The sequence below is a fragment of the Platalea leucorodia genome (assembly GCF_965183815.1).
Source record: "Platalea leucorodia genome assembly, chromosome: 7".
In the NCBI taxonomy this organism is placed as follows: Eukaryota; Metazoa; Chordata; class Aves; order Pelecaniformes; family Threskiornithidae; genus Platalea; species Platalea leucorodia.
This window is the reverse complement of record NC_138829.1, coordinates 54,390,096-54,406,896: the sequence shown is the minus strand read 5'-3', so window position 1 is coordinate 54,406,896 and position 16,801 is coordinate 54,390,096. Positions and strand designations below refer to the sequence as shown.

The 16,801-nt window shown below is 40.2% G+C and overlaps 1 protein-coding gene across 1 annotated transcript in view; it reads right to left on the bottom strand.

The window, feature by feature from the left end:
* LOC309593002 (mucin-5B) overlaps window positions 1–16,801 on the bottom strand; it is a gene marked incomplete at both ends in the record, with an annotated part of 44,428 nt that overhangs the window by 12,320 nt on the left and 15,307 nt on the right. Inside the window, 16 exons of the mRNA XM_082317066.1 lie at window positions 280–521; window positions 1,223–1,315; window positions 2,549–2,704; window positions 3,763–3,800; window positions 4,010–4,094; window positions 4,528–4,656; window positions 4,846–5,002; window positions 5,911–6,147; window positions 6,545–6,724; window positions 7,483–7,593; window positions 8,326–8,464; window positions 10,114–10,265; window positions 10,565–10,665; window positions 11,061–11,113; window positions 12,154–12,406; window positions 15,437–15,563. Coding sequence (XP_082173192.1) covers window positions 280–521; window positions 1,223–1,315; window positions 2,549–2,704; window positions 3,763–3,800; window positions 4,010–4,094; window positions 4,528–4,656; window positions 4,846–5,002; window positions 5,911–6,147; window positions 6,545–6,724; window positions 7,483–7,593; window positions 8,326–8,464; window positions 10,114–10,265; window positions 10,565–10,665; window positions 11,061–11,113; window positions 12,154–12,406; window positions 15,437–15,563 — 2,253 coding nt within the window. The remainder of the gene's footprint in view (window positions 1–279; window positions 522–1,222; window positions 1,316–2,548; window positions 2,705–3,762; window positions 3,801–4,009; window positions 4,095–4,527; window positions 4,657–4,845; window positions 5,003–5,910; window positions 6,148–6,544; window positions 6,725–7,482; window positions 7,594–8,325; window positions 8,465–10,113; window positions 10,266–10,564; window positions 10,666–11,060; window positions 11,114–12,153; window positions 12,407–15,436; window positions 15,564–16,801) is intronic.

The following is a 16,801-nucleotide window of genomic DNA, read 5'->3' as shown; positions in this document are numbered from 1 at the left end:
CTGATGATGGGACACTGCCAGATGTGGTTTCCTAGCCTTGGTTCAGCTTAGGTAGCTCTTCCCTTGTACAATCATTCAGATCTTCAGGTGAACAGAATAATCTTCAATTTATTCCCTCAGTTATTTGTGGGCTTCTGATATACTTCTAAATCATCTAAATCAACCACACTTACAGTCCAGCTACAGTGGTGGTTACCAGCATCAGAGGAAAACACCAAATCTTGGCTGCAGGCAATGCTGTAGCTGAAGAAACACATCTTCTTCTTTCAAGTCTCTCACCTTTCTGGGAGGAATGAGCCCAAGACAATCATTCATAGGAGTCCCCGTGAAAGCAGGAACCTGGCTTGTTGCACTGGGAGCAGATGTTGGCGGACAGGCTTCGGAGTCCGGATCACAGATCTTGAGGGCCTCAGTATGACCAATTTTACACTCTGCCCAAATTAATTCAATCTGACACGATGCATTGCAAACCGAGTAAGCACAATGACCTGATATGTTCACTGGCAGAGAAACATTTTCTCCTGCAAGGCCAAAACCCGACTGTTAGTGCTGGACTGTGCATGAAATGGGTAACTCTCAAGGCCTATGCCTCACAGATCGGCCACATACTCAGCCTTGCATTTGACTAGCTATCTGCCTATACCCGATGGCCATGTTCAGGTGTGACTGTCTGTCTGAAACTCCTTGAATTCAATGACTGAACTGGAGCTCAATTCATCCAAATGGCAAAGGCTGAGGGAGGGCCACAGACAGCTAATCTGAAATTCTGCTCTTAAGTACGTTAGTGGGAATTGAAAATGAGTACAAGAGGAGAGAATACTGAATACATCACTGAGTGCATCCGGTCTTCACAAAAAACAGAAGATAGGTGGTTCAGGAGCTACTAAGAGATGAAGAAGAGCCTTCCCTCCTCTGTTTTTGGCATATGACTGTGGATTACAAGCCAATGTTCAGCAGTTTGGGATTCAGGGTTTGTGCTGGAGTCCCCTGAAGTTAGCATCTGGTATAAGCTTCCTTACACCAGGGATATCCAAACCAGGACAAAGTTATAGGATACAGGAGAGCTGTAGTTATAAAGGTGTTAGTTACACATCAAAGATGTAACAACTTGTGGTAATGTGTAACTGCAGCAGGCTGAATGAGCACTTGCTGAGGCACCTTTATGTAACACTACATCTTCCCACATCAATGGTGCAGAAAAAAAATGTGCTTGGTTTCTCACCCATTTGTATCAATTGCCCATTGTCATTGCAGAAGCAGGGAGTGGCTACCATTGATGATGGAGGTGCAGATGTTGCAGGTTGCATATGTAGTTCTGCAGGAAATGAAATCAATTAATATTCAAATCCTCTGCTACTCTACTTTCAAGCCCTATGGCATCTATTACATTCTCTACAATCACGAAAAGAGGAAAAAATAATCATTTTTATACCCCCACCACATTCTGTACATGTACACACTAAAACTATATAAAAAATATACCAATACACTCTCTGTATTTATATACTCTCTCTATTACACTGTATGCTACTAGAATAATATATACACACTCCTCCTTGTAGTTATTTTTTTTTCTATATAGAATACAATAAACCACCCTTCTACTGTCACTTATTCATTCCAGTTTAAGGTTTCTTTGAACTTTCTAATCCTGCAGGACTTCACCTGACTTTGGAGAGGTGATTTCCAGTGGCACTCCATTTTGCCTTTTAATGCCTTGTTGCAAAGAATCTGTTGGTTTAAATACAGACAGATCATTTAGACATTTTACTACACCACCTCCACTCTGCTTTCAATAGTTCTTCCTTTCCTAGCTGTTACTCCATTATACTTCTTATTCCACTTGTTAACACATTTAGTAAATACCAAACACACGGGCTCACCATCAAGTCTTTAGCTCTTCCACTCTCTTGAGTAGAGAAGATAACTTTTAATTTTCCTTTTCCCTTTTGTATGATTTGCTACCAGGATAATACACATTTTTTTAGCCACTTATTTTTCATTGCTATAATCATGTGGCAAAATCCCACCTTTTCTTTATTTCTTTTTACTTCCTATTTTCTGTTCATTCACATCCCCTTCACCCTGCAACTTCTCTTTTGGGAAGGGAGTGAACTGCCAGACATCTTTATTTTCTTGCTCCAGTGACTCATTTGAGACTGACTTATTCCAATGCAGAAAAGAGTACCATAAGAACCATAGTGTGATATAGGTGATGAGAAGGAGAGAAACAAGGTTTAAAAGTATGAAATATTGAGACTAATAACACCAGAGTGTCAACTGTGGTATGCCCAAGGTTATTGTGAAAGCTGCACTGAAAAATGGCCAAATGTCTCTATTCTCTCTTTACCCCATTGACAGTAAGAATCTATAAAAATTACACTTTTGGTCCCCACCATGACACCCACAAGCGCTGACCCCTCATTCCTGAATCTTCAACTGCCTTAAACCCTAGATATGCAGAGGAATCTTTTTCCAAGATGGAGGAATCTTATTACCATTACAAACTTTCACAAAACCACCACCAAACCTCTTATAAATCTAGTACCTTGTGCTAGTGTGGATGGTGTTCTGCAAGGGATGACTGTTTTAATGATCTTTCCATTAGGGCCACAGACAGCATTACCGCACTCGGTCCCATATACTTGGCTGTATACAGTTTCATTTAAGGTGTAGGTCTTTCCATTGTAGCAGCAAAGGCAATCTGAGGCACCAAAAGAGCAAATGCCATGGTAACAGGGGACACTTGTAATAGAAATATAAGTGAAAAGAAAACCAAACTCTGGATTTACCCTTCTATAGCTCATATCATCAAACATGAATCACCTGGCTGAAAAACTTTCTCAGTTTCTACTTGAGAAGTTGCACTGGGAGTCTACCTCATTTATTTAAAGTGGGTTGGATTTTTGTTGTTGCTGGTGTTTCTTGGAGTCATCTTGCATAGAGGAATTACTGGCTGGTGAAAGGATCAGAACTGGCACGGTCCTCACCCAGCACAGAGCGCAGGTGCATTCCCTCTTGGCAGGGAATGTGACAGGGATTACTGCCTTGCTGAGTGACGATAAAACACTCGCTCAGAGATGTTGCACAGTCATTTCCATCCACTAACGAGGAACATGCAGTGATAAACAATTTCATTTAAATATATGAGAAGCTCTCCAGGTTTTGAGAATGTACATTCAGGAACCCAAGAGAATATATCTATTACTGTAAAAAAATCAGCAAAACTGAAGATGTGTTGTCTACTGGGTCACCCTGCATTATGGGATGTGGTTTCTCCCAGATACAGGAATGAACTGATACCATACCTTAAGCAAGTGTGTCCTTTAGGCACACAAACATGTCTCTCATAAGCTAGCTGTCTAGGCTTATTATTAAATTAGTGGACAGGAAATAGCACTTCTACAAGATTTGCCCTGTTCTAAAAGTGCGCAGTGAAACAGGTACTATGAATGGCCTGCTTCAGACTTTCTGTCTGTCTTCACTGACTACCAAGGAAATATAAATATGGAGAAGTGGCATTTACCTGGGTGAGATGAATCCCACATTTCACGCCTCTCTCCTTCCTCCCTATGATTATCCTTCAGACAGTTCTTCAGGTCAAAGGCTGCATTTTACTTATCAAAGTATATCTGTACTGCTGTGCATCCACCTATTGAACTAGCTAGCTGGAGTCCTATTACTAATACACCTGCAGTAACATGTGATGTTGGGTTGTTTCAGTGCTATCATCAATGAATGGTAAGGGTGGTGAAAAGTTACCTTTGGAGTCTTCAGTACATAGTTTCTCTTCAGGATCACTGAAGACAAAGACAAAAGGGGAAGACTTGTTTTATTGACTTGAATCAGTACGTGGAATAACAATGTCTGCAATGGTATATACTTTTACATAAAAGCCTGCTCCTGAAGGATTCAATGACAATTGCTGCTGCCTATGAACATAACCCAAACAGTGCCTAGCTTGTCCTTTCCAGTCCTATTCTACCTCTCTCACCATCAACTGACCTACCATGAAGTGCAGTTGGGGAGGGAGACACATTCCCTGCTCTCCTCATCAAAATACGGCTTGTTGGGACTACACTCTGGGTAACAACCTGGAAAGTTAAAGTAAACAAAGCATTCTTAGTCTGCTTTACATAGATCCAGGGAAAACACATAAATATCTCTATCATATGCAGATTTGATCCCAAAATGAATGTGATCCCAGTATGAATATTCTTTATACCACCAATTATTTTTCCATGTCCTCTTTTTCCCTCTTTCCCAAAACTTTTAATTAACCCTGTTTGTCAACAGATAATTATTCCTTGCAAATTTAGACTGAATTACCTTTTACCCCTCCCCAGATTTAAAGGCAACAGGCAAATTATGCTATGAATGGCACGATCATGCAGGGAATTAGCCCAGGTGAGGCATGGTTAATGAGTTTCTGGGACAAATGGGATAGCCTTTCAGCAACCTTGATGCTTAAGACATTTAAAACCAGACTATTAGCTTCAACTCCCATAAACTGCATCAAAGAATTACCTTCTAAACTGTACAGCAAGTTCCCACATTTCCCTTGTGGGTTCCTGCAGGTCTTTAGACAAGGGACTCCACAGGGTTTATAGAACCACTCATGTTTGTCAGGTGGATTGTAATAATCACAGAACACAGCTGGAACAGAAGAATAAAAAACCTCCAAGTCTCAGACACTGGGCTGGCATTATTTTCTAAATCTTGTAAACAAGAGGTTGTTAAGTTACACATGCACAGCAATGTCAGAATTCTACTCTTCTTTATCTCCCATGTGCCTGAGTGCATGGGGCACTGCCTTTCTGCGTGCATTTTCAATGCAATACTTACGGCAAATGGCAGGCGTTCTCCAGTCGATACAGATGCCAGCTCTGCTACAACTTCTTGAATAAGCAGCAACTGAGGTACAAAAGCACTCACAGTCTCCCACACTGTCACAGCCACAGAAGTCAGAAATACAAGATTCATAATATGGTATTGGGTTCACCTATCAAAATACCAACAGCTCTGTTACCACAGATGTGCCTGCTGCACTGTGTTTTAATGAGAGAAAGGGCTCTGAATTTCTGCCATCCACTGGCAGTTTCTTTGGCAGAACCAGGCTGAGCCTGTGACAGACTGGGATTGTCATGAAGGAGCTATGGTGTTTTACAACTGGTAGTTTTCTATTTTCACCTGCCTGGTAGAATTGGACTCTAAATCTTCTCATTCTCATGTGTGTAATACTGGCATTTATGCTTAAAATGTCTTTCCAGTGTAATTTCTGCAGGACTGAACTAGCGTGCTTTGGGTTAGCACAACTATATAGTGTGTGCACTCTCTGAGAGATAGTGATTAAGTGAGTATAAAAAGAAATCCCATCTCCACTGAACTTCACGTCTCCTGTGTTTTAGCCTGTGCCAACATGAACTAACCAAGGAAATTAAGCCAAATATACTTTAAAAATGGCTTATTAAACTGCACTGAAGCTTTGTATTCACATTCTTATTAAGAATTAGTAGCTTTGTTTCTGTTTAGATTAATTCAATTTGTGTCTAAAATAAACCAAATAATTAATCTCTTTAGGTAATTTGAATAAACCTTCCCAAGGATCCCCATACAAACAATTGTACACTAATTTATCTCTAGATTTTACAAACTGATACCTAACTTTTTACTTCTGGTGGCCAACTATTATCCTCTTTGTCTTCAGTTGCTCAAAACAGGCACTGCTGTTTCCTCAATACTGTGCAACAGGGTTAAACTGGCATAGCTGTAAAGTGAGGTTTTGAGAGAGGTAGCCCTTGTACTCGAGGGTACTGTGTAATAGCCTTTAATAGTAAATATTTGTGTGCAAATGTGCTGCATAATAGTAAAAAAGTAGTGAAACTACTGAGGATGAGAGAATAGGATTACCTTACTGTGACAGGCTTCAAAGATGTTACTCTTAATGATGCTGCAGTGCTTCTGTCCCAGGACAGACTTGAAAGGCTGATCAGCACACAGGTCCGTCATGTTTATATTTGAGCAGGTGCTCGTTATTTTCCAGCTGTTTCCAAACTCCTGGATGCTCATCTCCACGGACTGCCCTCTGGTTGTGAAGTCATTCCTTGAGCGGCCATCAAAGTCCCCACAAAGTCCACAGACTTTTCCCTGGGTAATTTGTGTAGGCACAGTAAATGGTTTGGTTATTTTGAGTGCAGCCCACTGTTTGACAGAAATAAACTGTAGAACAGGCCAAGGCAAAATAGCTGCAAATTTCTAAACAGCCATCAAAATATGGCTTAGAAAAAGCTGGACTTCAAGTGACAAGATCACTCTGTTAGCCTTCCAATACTGCAAAGTGTCTGGCTTTACTTCTAGCTCCAAATATTCTTCAGCATTTCATACTGGCTGAACAAGGAAATAAAACACACATCATGGCCTGTTTGCTTCTTCTTGTCCACTGAACTGAACACATTTCCAAGCCCTGCTTTTCAAACTGGGGGTCTAGTTCTGGATGCATAACTTTGAGTTTGAAATCATAACTCTCAGTCCATCTCATACCTACCTGGAAAGATGGTGCCACATGAACAACAACAGTAGTCTTCTGGTCCCACATGAAGTTCATCCCTTGATTTGTTTCAATCACAATATAACCTCCTCTGAGATCTACTTTGTAATTCTTCTCAGCTCCTGGATCAGTGTCTATCTCCTGAATTCTTCCTTCCAAGAGCCTGATTTCACTGCTCTATAAGGAACAGATACATTGCATGGAAGGAAATCAAATAGAAAACTTAGTGTAACAGCATAGTATTCTGCATCTTGTCCTTCATCTTATTTTTCTGTAGTCTTTACACTACATCTTGGTCTATCGCCAGACGTGAGCCACAGACAAGATCCACTGAGTTCAATGGGAAACATTTGCCCTTGCATGACAAGTCTTACCTCATGGCCACAGAAATTGTCCTCATTCTAGATGAAATCTGTTCTCCTGGCACAGCAGCTCCTGAGTGCATGGGCAAGTGGGGATGCTAGAACACCCCTTGTCATGCTGCTTTGTTTCACCATCCCCTCATCCCCCACTATGGGAGAAACCTCATTTGTGTACACTTTGGGGAAATGCTAAACCTGAGCTGGAGGGAAGAAACTCTTCCCTCTGTAGTTACATCTGCCCTGTGGTCAAACTACAGTACAGAACCATACTCCTCTAAAAACTTTACTGTCGCTCCTATACCACTAATGTCACAGACGCAAATACACACACACACATGCACATACATAGAGTGCTGTTGACTCCTTGCATCTATCCCCTCACCTGCAGAAGTGCCGAGCCCTGTTAACACCAAATACCTAAACCTCTCCCAGCTTGCTTGTTTCTGCTTTCTGGCTGTTTGACTTCCATAGGTACTGTCTAGCAGCAACTGAGTTGGAATATAAGGGGATACTACACCAACTGCTACAAAATCAAGACTACAGCTCCTCAGTTATAATCAATTCTAGACAAACCTCAAAAATCAGTGTGATCTTGAGGGAGCAGATGGAGAGTGACTTCCCACAGGCGTTGTTCTGTATTACAATTCGGAAGGTGCCAGCATCCATGTTATTGGGGCAAAAATCCTTAGAAAAATGGATAACATTGTATTAGATCTTTTCAGGCAACTAGACTAGTCTTAAACATTTTCAGGAGCTCTAAATGAATGACATTTCAATCTGACTTCTGCTATTTTGTCACTTTTTTATTCACCAGAAGAATCCGGTGGCAGCTGACCTGGTGGCACGTTCATACTTGACCACAAATTTCAGAGAGAAAAGCTAAGGAAAAAATGGAGCTTTCCATAGCACCAGTCCTGCACAGCCAAAAAGGCAAAAATATTTTTTCTTAAAATTAGCAAAACCAACAGTAATTTGGGGATGACAAAATGTCACACAAGGTACTGTCTCATTACATGCAATTATTATATACGTGGCTCATATGTTAACCTCTATGTGCTTCTGTCGCAACAAAAATACTGTCATTCTTGGATGGCTGAGAGAAACACTTAGGTTTTCAACACCACACCAATTCTTTTCTCTTCCAGATGCTGGAATTACATCAGGAAAGGGCTGCCCTGCCCAGGAGTTAATCGTTAAGGATCACACAGTGCCCTCTTGCGTCACTTCTGAGGGTTAATTGCTTTGCTTTTATATGGAAAATCTCACCGTATCTGTTCTAGGTACAAAAGGAGGGGAGTAGGCTCTGCTCATCAGTGTTGACTATTTTGCATGGGATAGCCCTTTAATTACTCAGACTGAACCCTACAATGTAAGCTGTGAAAAGTATATGGATAGCAAAGTAAAAAAAATTGATACCTGAGCTAGGATATAGTCACAGTCTCCCAGGAAATCAAACTTCTCCCCATCAAAGCTCATGTAATGCCCATTTCCATACACAGTGCAGGTTCCCTTGCAGGGATTGTCTGTGCAGTTCCACTGCCTTTTGTTACAGGTGCTGGGAGGCGAAATGCAAAGAATCACAATCTTTGTATGAAGCACCCCAAACGGGCAGAGTGATTCAAAGGTTTGTCTTTTGCAGTATTTCAAAGAAAGCAATCATCTCTCACTCTTCCAGGCTTGCCCTCTCAACTGTTCTGAGACCATGCCATGAGATGGCTTACTAATCAGAAAGTTCATGTTTACTACCAAGACACACTTGAACTTTGTCTATTTTTATTCTATTTTTTCCTTCAAATATCTTTTAAATCATTAAGTCCTGGCAGCAGACAGTGGGGATTTAGGAGGTAAATGCAAGGTGAAGAACTGAATATTTCAACCATTTCTGAATATTAATCTGCGAGGCACCATGTGGTCAGTTCTGCTCCTGACTACAGTGGAGTGAACCAATACTATTCCTATCTTCCCTTGTGTACTGGGTCTGGCTGAGATGGAATTAATTTTCCCCAGAGCAGCCCTCATAGTGCTGTGCTTTGTATTGATAGCTAGAATGGTGTTGATAACACACCAGTGTTTTGGCTACTGCTGAGCAGTGCTTGCACAGCATCAAGACTGTCTCTCCAACATTCCCTCCTCACCAGTAGGCTGGGTGTGGGCAAGATCTTGGGAGGGGACATATCCAGGACAGCTGACCCAAACTGACCAAAGGGGTATTCCATACCATATGACATCTGCTCAGCAATAAAAGCTAAGAGAAAGGAGGAGGAGGGAGGGCATTCGTTATTATGATGTTTGTCTTCTGGAGTTTTTTTCCATCTTATTTTCTCCTCACCCCATCCTGCTGAGAAGGGGAACGATAGAGCAGCTTGGTGGGCACCTGGTATCCAGCCAAGGTCAACTCACCACACCTTGACAAACTGTACCTCCAGTTCAAGGGGACCACAGACAGAAAATTTTAGTTGTTACACCCTTGACACAGAGACTGCAATTTTTTTCCCACGTGTGTCCTATTCTCATAAGAAAACAAAGCCCTCACTGCAACAAAACCTCTTAATGGACTCTATGATATCAACAACTGCTTACAGGGTCTGGCTTCACATGTTAAACTTGATTGCTTCTACCAGTGGTGATCAGACAAAAGTGTTTCTGGCTCTTCTTTTCTGTGCACCTTCTTGGCAGGACTATACCGTCAAAGCATTTTACCCACCATGATCAGTAATAACAGTGAAGTCTGTGGCAGAGTTATACTAGCAACTGGAGCAACTAGAACATTCATTTATCTTATATGAGAACTACGCACCCGGAAACACTGCAAGTCACTGGAAGATCATTGCGATTCCTCCCTCCTCTAAATCCTTTTCTGGGGGTCATCTGTGCCCAACAGACACAGAATCAATTCTCCCTTGTAGAATTACCAGCCATAGACCAACCTGGATGAGGCTGGTACTTCGAAAACTGGTGTGGAAGCAGTTTCCAGAAAAGGATAGAAATCATTTGGCAGAAGATCTTCGTACTTGTTCTCCCGAAGTGCAGGCTTGTGTAGCATGTTGCAGGGAGGAAATGTTTCCCCTTTTATTTTTACTAGAAGCCTGATGGCTCTAATGATGAAGAGAAAGGCTTCAAAATACATCCTGCCCCATGGGCACACTATGCACCGACAATTTTAACAACCTTTGTTACAAAACAAGGCTCCCTGAAATAACATACCATGTGTTGCAGTCCACTTTGATGGTTTCTCCAGGTTTATAAAAGTGTCCTCCATGGACACATGGGCATTGATCTTTGGGAATACATCTTCCACTGCCATCCAATACCAGCCCATCGGGACACATGCAGCCAGAAACACATTCTGTGACATACTGCATATATAAAGATACAACACGAGGCAATTTGTTAATGGACAGAAAGTACAGGGAACCAGCAGAGGTGTTAGCTCTGGATGCCAAACTTCTGGATTTTTTAAAAAATTCTGTAACTGTAAGTTAGTGACAATCAAACTACAGGTATCACAGCTATGTGGGTAGCTATAGCTGTTGTGTAATCAGTAAAGTAGTCAGTCTGTGAACAGCGTAACATGTTACCATCAGCATTTGTTAAGGACAATCATACATGCACAATCATGTTGTCCCATGCTCCTGCTAGGAGGTGAAGTCCTTACACAGTGCATGTCCTGCGTCTTACAACTTTTCTGACACTCTGATCCAATTGCACCAGGACCTGCAGAGCTGCAGTTGAAGTAATACATAGGAGCTGGGCAATCTATAGGAGGAAGAAAACATTTTAGGAAGGTAATTTAGTGAAAACAATAAGGATGCCATCAGCAATTGTAAAACAGAGCAGAGCATTTCAGAGGGCAGCATGTGTCATTTATATTTAAATTTACAGTTTCTATTAGCTTTTGCTTCTGCCCACCAACAGTGCAGGGAGAAGGAGGCGGATAACTTCTAAGCTCTGGGAAATATCTTCATCTTTTAAAGAATTCAGCAAGTCTGGTGACACTTTTACAAAGACAACTATTATCGATAACCAGCACATTTCAGGGAGAAGGCAAAAATGTGCAGAATACTAAAATGTTGCAGAAAGTGAGTGATAACACAGAAAAACATTATAAATACTAGCTGATGCCATAATGCCATTATTTAACAAAATCTCACCTTTTACCAGGACAGTTTCTCCAATGCAGTCTAATCTTCCTTGAATGCATTTGCTAAAGAGATTCCATAAAATGAAACACATCAGCTCTTTGCACATTTCTCTCTCACTAGAGAGAAAGGCACCGCAAAGCTTCACGAGTCAGACAAATAACAAATTCCTATCAAAATGAATATTTGGTACAGCTCTCAGGTTCACAGACATGAATTACCATCCCCAGAAGGAAGATTAAGACACCCAGCTCTTAAATACTCTTCCTTCATCTGCCACTGGTTTACCATGTGTTTTCCCTAAATCAAGATTTTCCTAAACATCTATTTTCCACTCCATGAGATGAGACTAATACTTCCTTAAATAAGAGACCTCTTAAATTGCTAAATGAATCTGTGTTTACAAAATAGTCTAGAATCCTCAGAAAAAAATATGGGAGTTGGAAGGGAGAGAGAGAGAGAATATGTAGACATCTAAAGATACAAATAAATTGTTTGAATAAAACAGCCTTCCCCTGGTATTTCTTTGCATTTCTGCCCTGCACTGGTTGAAAATGAGAAAATGACAACTGTTTTTCACTGCAGATGCAAATTAATTATGTCATTTTTAGTATTTCCCCTGAAATTTCTCTCTCTCTCTCTTTTTAAAAAAATCAGTTTAAAACCTGAGATTTTGGGGGTTTTCCTGGACCACTTTTATTTTTTAAATAGTCTGCAAGATGGTGTGTTGAAGAGGGTGTTTTTTACTTTGCTTTTTTGTTTCAAAGCCAGAAAGTCCCCCAAGCCCCCTGTCTTCTAGATAACTTGCTCCCACTGTATATGGATATTTTTTACACAACAATGAACTTTGCATAAAGACAGATTGCAAACATTACTCTACTTAACATGTTTTCAGGTTCTCATTTGCTAGCAGGAATATAGGATATTAACCTTTGCTGTGGCTGCACTTCCTGCCAGGGGAATATTTGCTTTGGTACAATCTAGGAGAAATTTGTCATTATTTCTTACGGTAAAATGACACCATTCAGGGATTAGAGCAGGGATTTCCCCAGTGAGCCCTGATGCCCCCCAGGTATGCAGCCTTTGCATCATCAGAGCAGCTTACCACATCAGTTTGTCCTCTTGGAAGGAGTTGCCAGGCTGAACAATCTTGCCTTTGTAGTAGCAGGGACAGTCATCTGGAGTTACACATTCCTCCTCGTCATTGAGGTAGGTCCCTTCAGGGCAACCACAGCCCTCCATAGGAGCAATCTGAACTTTACACAGTGGATCAGGTTCATCCAGTGAGCGGCAGGACTGGTTACAGTACTTCACGCTATAGTTATAAACCATAGTCTCAGGACACTCCTCAGAGGGATCTTTGCAAGAGAAATAAAATGGATGTATGGCCTTCTCTGTGCAATCATCGCTCATGCTGTTAATGCAGCTTTCTGCATGTTGGTAGCCATGTTGGTCTGGAGGAAGTCTGCTCACATAGCCTAAACTACATGACACTGAATACTGAAATACTCAGCAGGGTATATCTTGACCGAATAAGGAAATCAGTATAATTCTGTAATTTGTACAATCTACATTTCTATCTAATGCCAAGAACTGAAACCAATAACTTCAGACTTGTAGCTAAAAATTAATTTTCTGTCCTTTACTAATGATTTCTTTGGCTGGGAATAATTTAAGAAACGAGCATATTTTGTAAGCGTTAAATTTTAATGTTAAACGGGCAGTGCCAAGGAACTCTGCTAATGATTTGATGCTACCAAAGAAAGTGTGTTTGAATTCTCATAGATATGTTGAGGAAAAGTCTTGTTGTCATCCTCTTGGGAAATGAGAAACAACAGTTTCTAAGACCTCTGGGTGGACCAAACAGTTAAATACCATAATCTAAAGAGCTCAACGGACCCTGTAAGACAGTGAAAAGCTGGCTAATTTTCACAGGCTACCAAGAAACAACACCTTCAAAACTCTGCCATAAAATCTGCAGTAGTGATCCATAAGAACGACATCAAATTTTGTCAGGAAATATCACCTGCATTAAGGCTGTGGTTTTCAAGAAAGCCTGGCATCCAGATTCCTCTGAAATTCAATGATCTACTCATCTTGAACCTCTTCCTAACTCACATCCGCATATTTAACCCCACAGCTGTTTTTCAGATACACATAGACGTACTACAAGGTACAGGGGGGTTGTCCATGGGCAATTGTGCTAATCAACTTTGCAGCAATGTTATCACCATATTGGCAATAGGTTTCATGCTTAAACAAAGCTCTGTATGGTTTTCCAGTCCATGACCATAGTACACTTTCTTAAATTAGTTAGTGTGATAGGTTTGTGTATACATTCAAAACCACCACCTCCACCAACAAAAAACAGTTGATTTCCTGGTCTTAGATGGAGCAGGCATGATATCCTGTGTATAAATCAAGCAGGCCATATTCTCTTACTTTATAGGCATACCATGAAAATGTAGTAACTGGTATTTGTAAATCAAAATAGGCCAAATAAGAAAGATATTAATAAAGATGTTGAACATTAGTTTACATCAGATTTACCTGAATGGGTGTCTCAATTGTTAGCTATTAATGCAATAAAATAATGTGTTTACTTTCTCCCTTTAATTTTTCATACAGGAAAAAGATCAATTTTGGTAAAGTGATATCTGGTAAGAAAAAGGTTATTTGATTATAGTACTCATGATCACAGATTTGTAATCTTAGATTACATACATCACAACTGGAGGCATGAGTGCAGAGAACATGAGCATACCAAAGATAGCTTCAAGCTAGCTTGCACAAGGAGTGCTAGAAAAACAGTGCCATGACTTAGCAGAGGCTACTAACCCCCATGGTCTTCTGGGTAATCAGTAACTCAAGTAATGGTTCATGCTTCCAGTAAAGATTGTTTCACATACACACACCGCCAACAGCTAGCTAGTAGGGTTTACTTATTTTATACACTCTACTGACCGCGATGTAGAAATCCATTTAGGATATAACCTGCCTTGGATGCTGCCTGCAGGCTGGTACAGCTGGACACAGCTGTAGGAGCTGGAAGAGCCTTTCTAGCCCCTGCAACGGGACAGATCACTGAGAGTGACTGTTCTGGCCCATTTATTCTTTCACTCATGAATAGCGCAACCTTTAATCTTATCACAGGCATGTTCGCAAAAGATTATTTCTTCTTAAATAAGGCCTAAAATGATTGTGCTGATTAATCCATTAGCATTTTTTTCCCAAGATTACTGCACTATTTCAGTCAACATTACCTACTGTGCCATGAGTCTACAGATTTCAGTCTGCAAACCAGTCTCACTTTGGCATAAAAAACGTCAGTAATTCTATGTCGATAACAAAGTTTTCAATAAACAGGGACTGTGTCTCGTACACAAATCTGCACGATTCTAGGATAATTTGCTGTGGACTACACTGTGTTCCCTTTGAATTATTTCAGCACAGGTTTATTAAATTGTTCTTACTGCAATCTTAAATGCCTTCAACAAAGCACCATTCCAGTTACATTGCTTGTCTCTATTAAATATCCCAGCTAGCCTCTAAGTCAGGCAATTAAACTGATCATAGCTGCATCAAAGCTGCATAAAAATGTTTCCTGTTCAGATGTGTTATTAGTCAAGAAACGCATACATTTATTTTCATGTTGATATAGGCAAATCTCACTTGAACTATCTGATCATCAATGGAAAAGCAGAAATGTTGAAGTAAAATTCAGAAGCTGGGACTTGTGAGTTTTATTCTCAGTTCTGATACTATCTCATAATAAATTCTGGCAGTGCCAAAGAAAAACATATACATATGTAGACTCCAAACCCAGGATTTAGTGACAGTGTATATGTCTGAGAAATTTTATTCATTTGTTAGATAGTCCTGAGCTGAAAATGCCTTTAAACACTTCCACATTCTCAGGTATCACCAATATGTATTTATTATAAACCATTACTATTTTACTGTAACATGGAAAAATGCGGTTAATGAGAGTAATGCTATTTGTATGGGCAATGTCTGAGACAAGAGGGCTGAGACAAATTGCAAAAAAGGTATCATCAGAATTAAAATACATGGGGAGGCCCATGTATTCAAAACTAACCTAATTGCAACTCCTTGTTGTGATTTGATTAATACACCTTATACTCTTCCGCTTCTCTGAGTACTGAATTCACCTAATACTTTGCACAAGAAACATGCATCATAAGAGCATGAAGTGGACATGAACTGACTTTTGCAGGCAAAATTTTTTTTATAGAATGTGTGCTTATTCTAGTTTTCAAAGACCCACTAACTTGACAACTAAGCATAGAAGATACTGACTGCCACAGGCTAGGCTCTCCTGAAGCTGTTCCCCCATATCCCTACCCAAGATATTTTAGGATGCATACCACAGATGCCCTGCCTCCAGCCCTTCAGGGACACGCCTGCTGCAGCACAGTCTCTGGAGTAAGTAGAGAGCACACTACACAGTGCAACTTCACTCTTCTCAGCATTACACGTGTCATACATACATTTCTAGGGGACAGAAAAGTACATGGGTATTATATGCCCAGCTCACAGACGAAACAGGGAAACATATAGCAATTCAAAAAGTAGTCAACCAATATATTTTTGAAAAAGTATTATTACCAATGAAACGTAATTTGTAATAGCTCTAAAAGAAAATGTATGCTAATGAAATGCTATGCAAACCTAACAGGAAATCAATTACAGTCATGTAACTGCAATGACGTTATGTCTAACACATTAAAGCACTAAGAAATGTCTATAGCAGCCTCCCATGAAGATGTACAATCTAGGACATGTCAAAATATGTCATCTGAAAATACTGCATGGCGATGACTGGCACTTGTGTACCTATCTAGTGTGTAGATAAGATACACCCAATTAAATGACAGGTGCGTAACAGAAGATGGCTTAATAGGGAATCATATGTAATGACATCTAAAGAGCTAGTTAGGTAAATATAAAAGGGATTTAAAGCTCAAGTTCATTTAACTGAGAGGCTGGACAGAAGAACCCAGATACAGCCAGTCACTCAAGAGCAGTAGGGTCATACTTCATAGATGGTGACTTTTCCTGCCATTACTGATGTTGTGGAAAATGTTTCCATGAATCACGGTTTAAAATCTGATGAGATCAGCAGGAGTAACTGACATATCCATAAGAAACTGGTTATTACTTTTCCTTAATTTAAAATTGCAAATTCCTATTTTACTTATAGTTAACATGAATTCTCAAGCAGACATATTTTCTGAGGGAAACTTGGGAGAGATAAAAGCATAAGCCATCTTTTTAAATGTACCTGAAGACATACTAAATTTTAGGCAAAATCTCAGGCTCAAGTATTTTCTCAGTAAGTTGTATCACACACATCCCCTACATGAATTTTCTGTGTTTTTGCAGAAACTTCTTTACTATTCACGTAAGTGCGGCAACTCTCTAGCTCAGCCAACTTCCTCAACAGCATTATAGAGCTGTACATCAAGAATACTTATGGGCAGCTTCTTGCATTCTAAATACAAGGAGACTAACATGCTTCCACAGTAATAAATAGGATATAAGCTATGTAAATACAGTATATAGTCTCCCCCTAGATGTGAATTTTAAACCAAGTCAGAGGGAATCCACGGGGCTGAAAAAACTCTCAGTTCAATTCCACACAGAAACACTGATTTGGCTTTTCGAAAAGTGAACAGTTTTCAAGAACAGTAAACCCATTTTTTCCTATTTGCTTCTGGATCATGCAACAG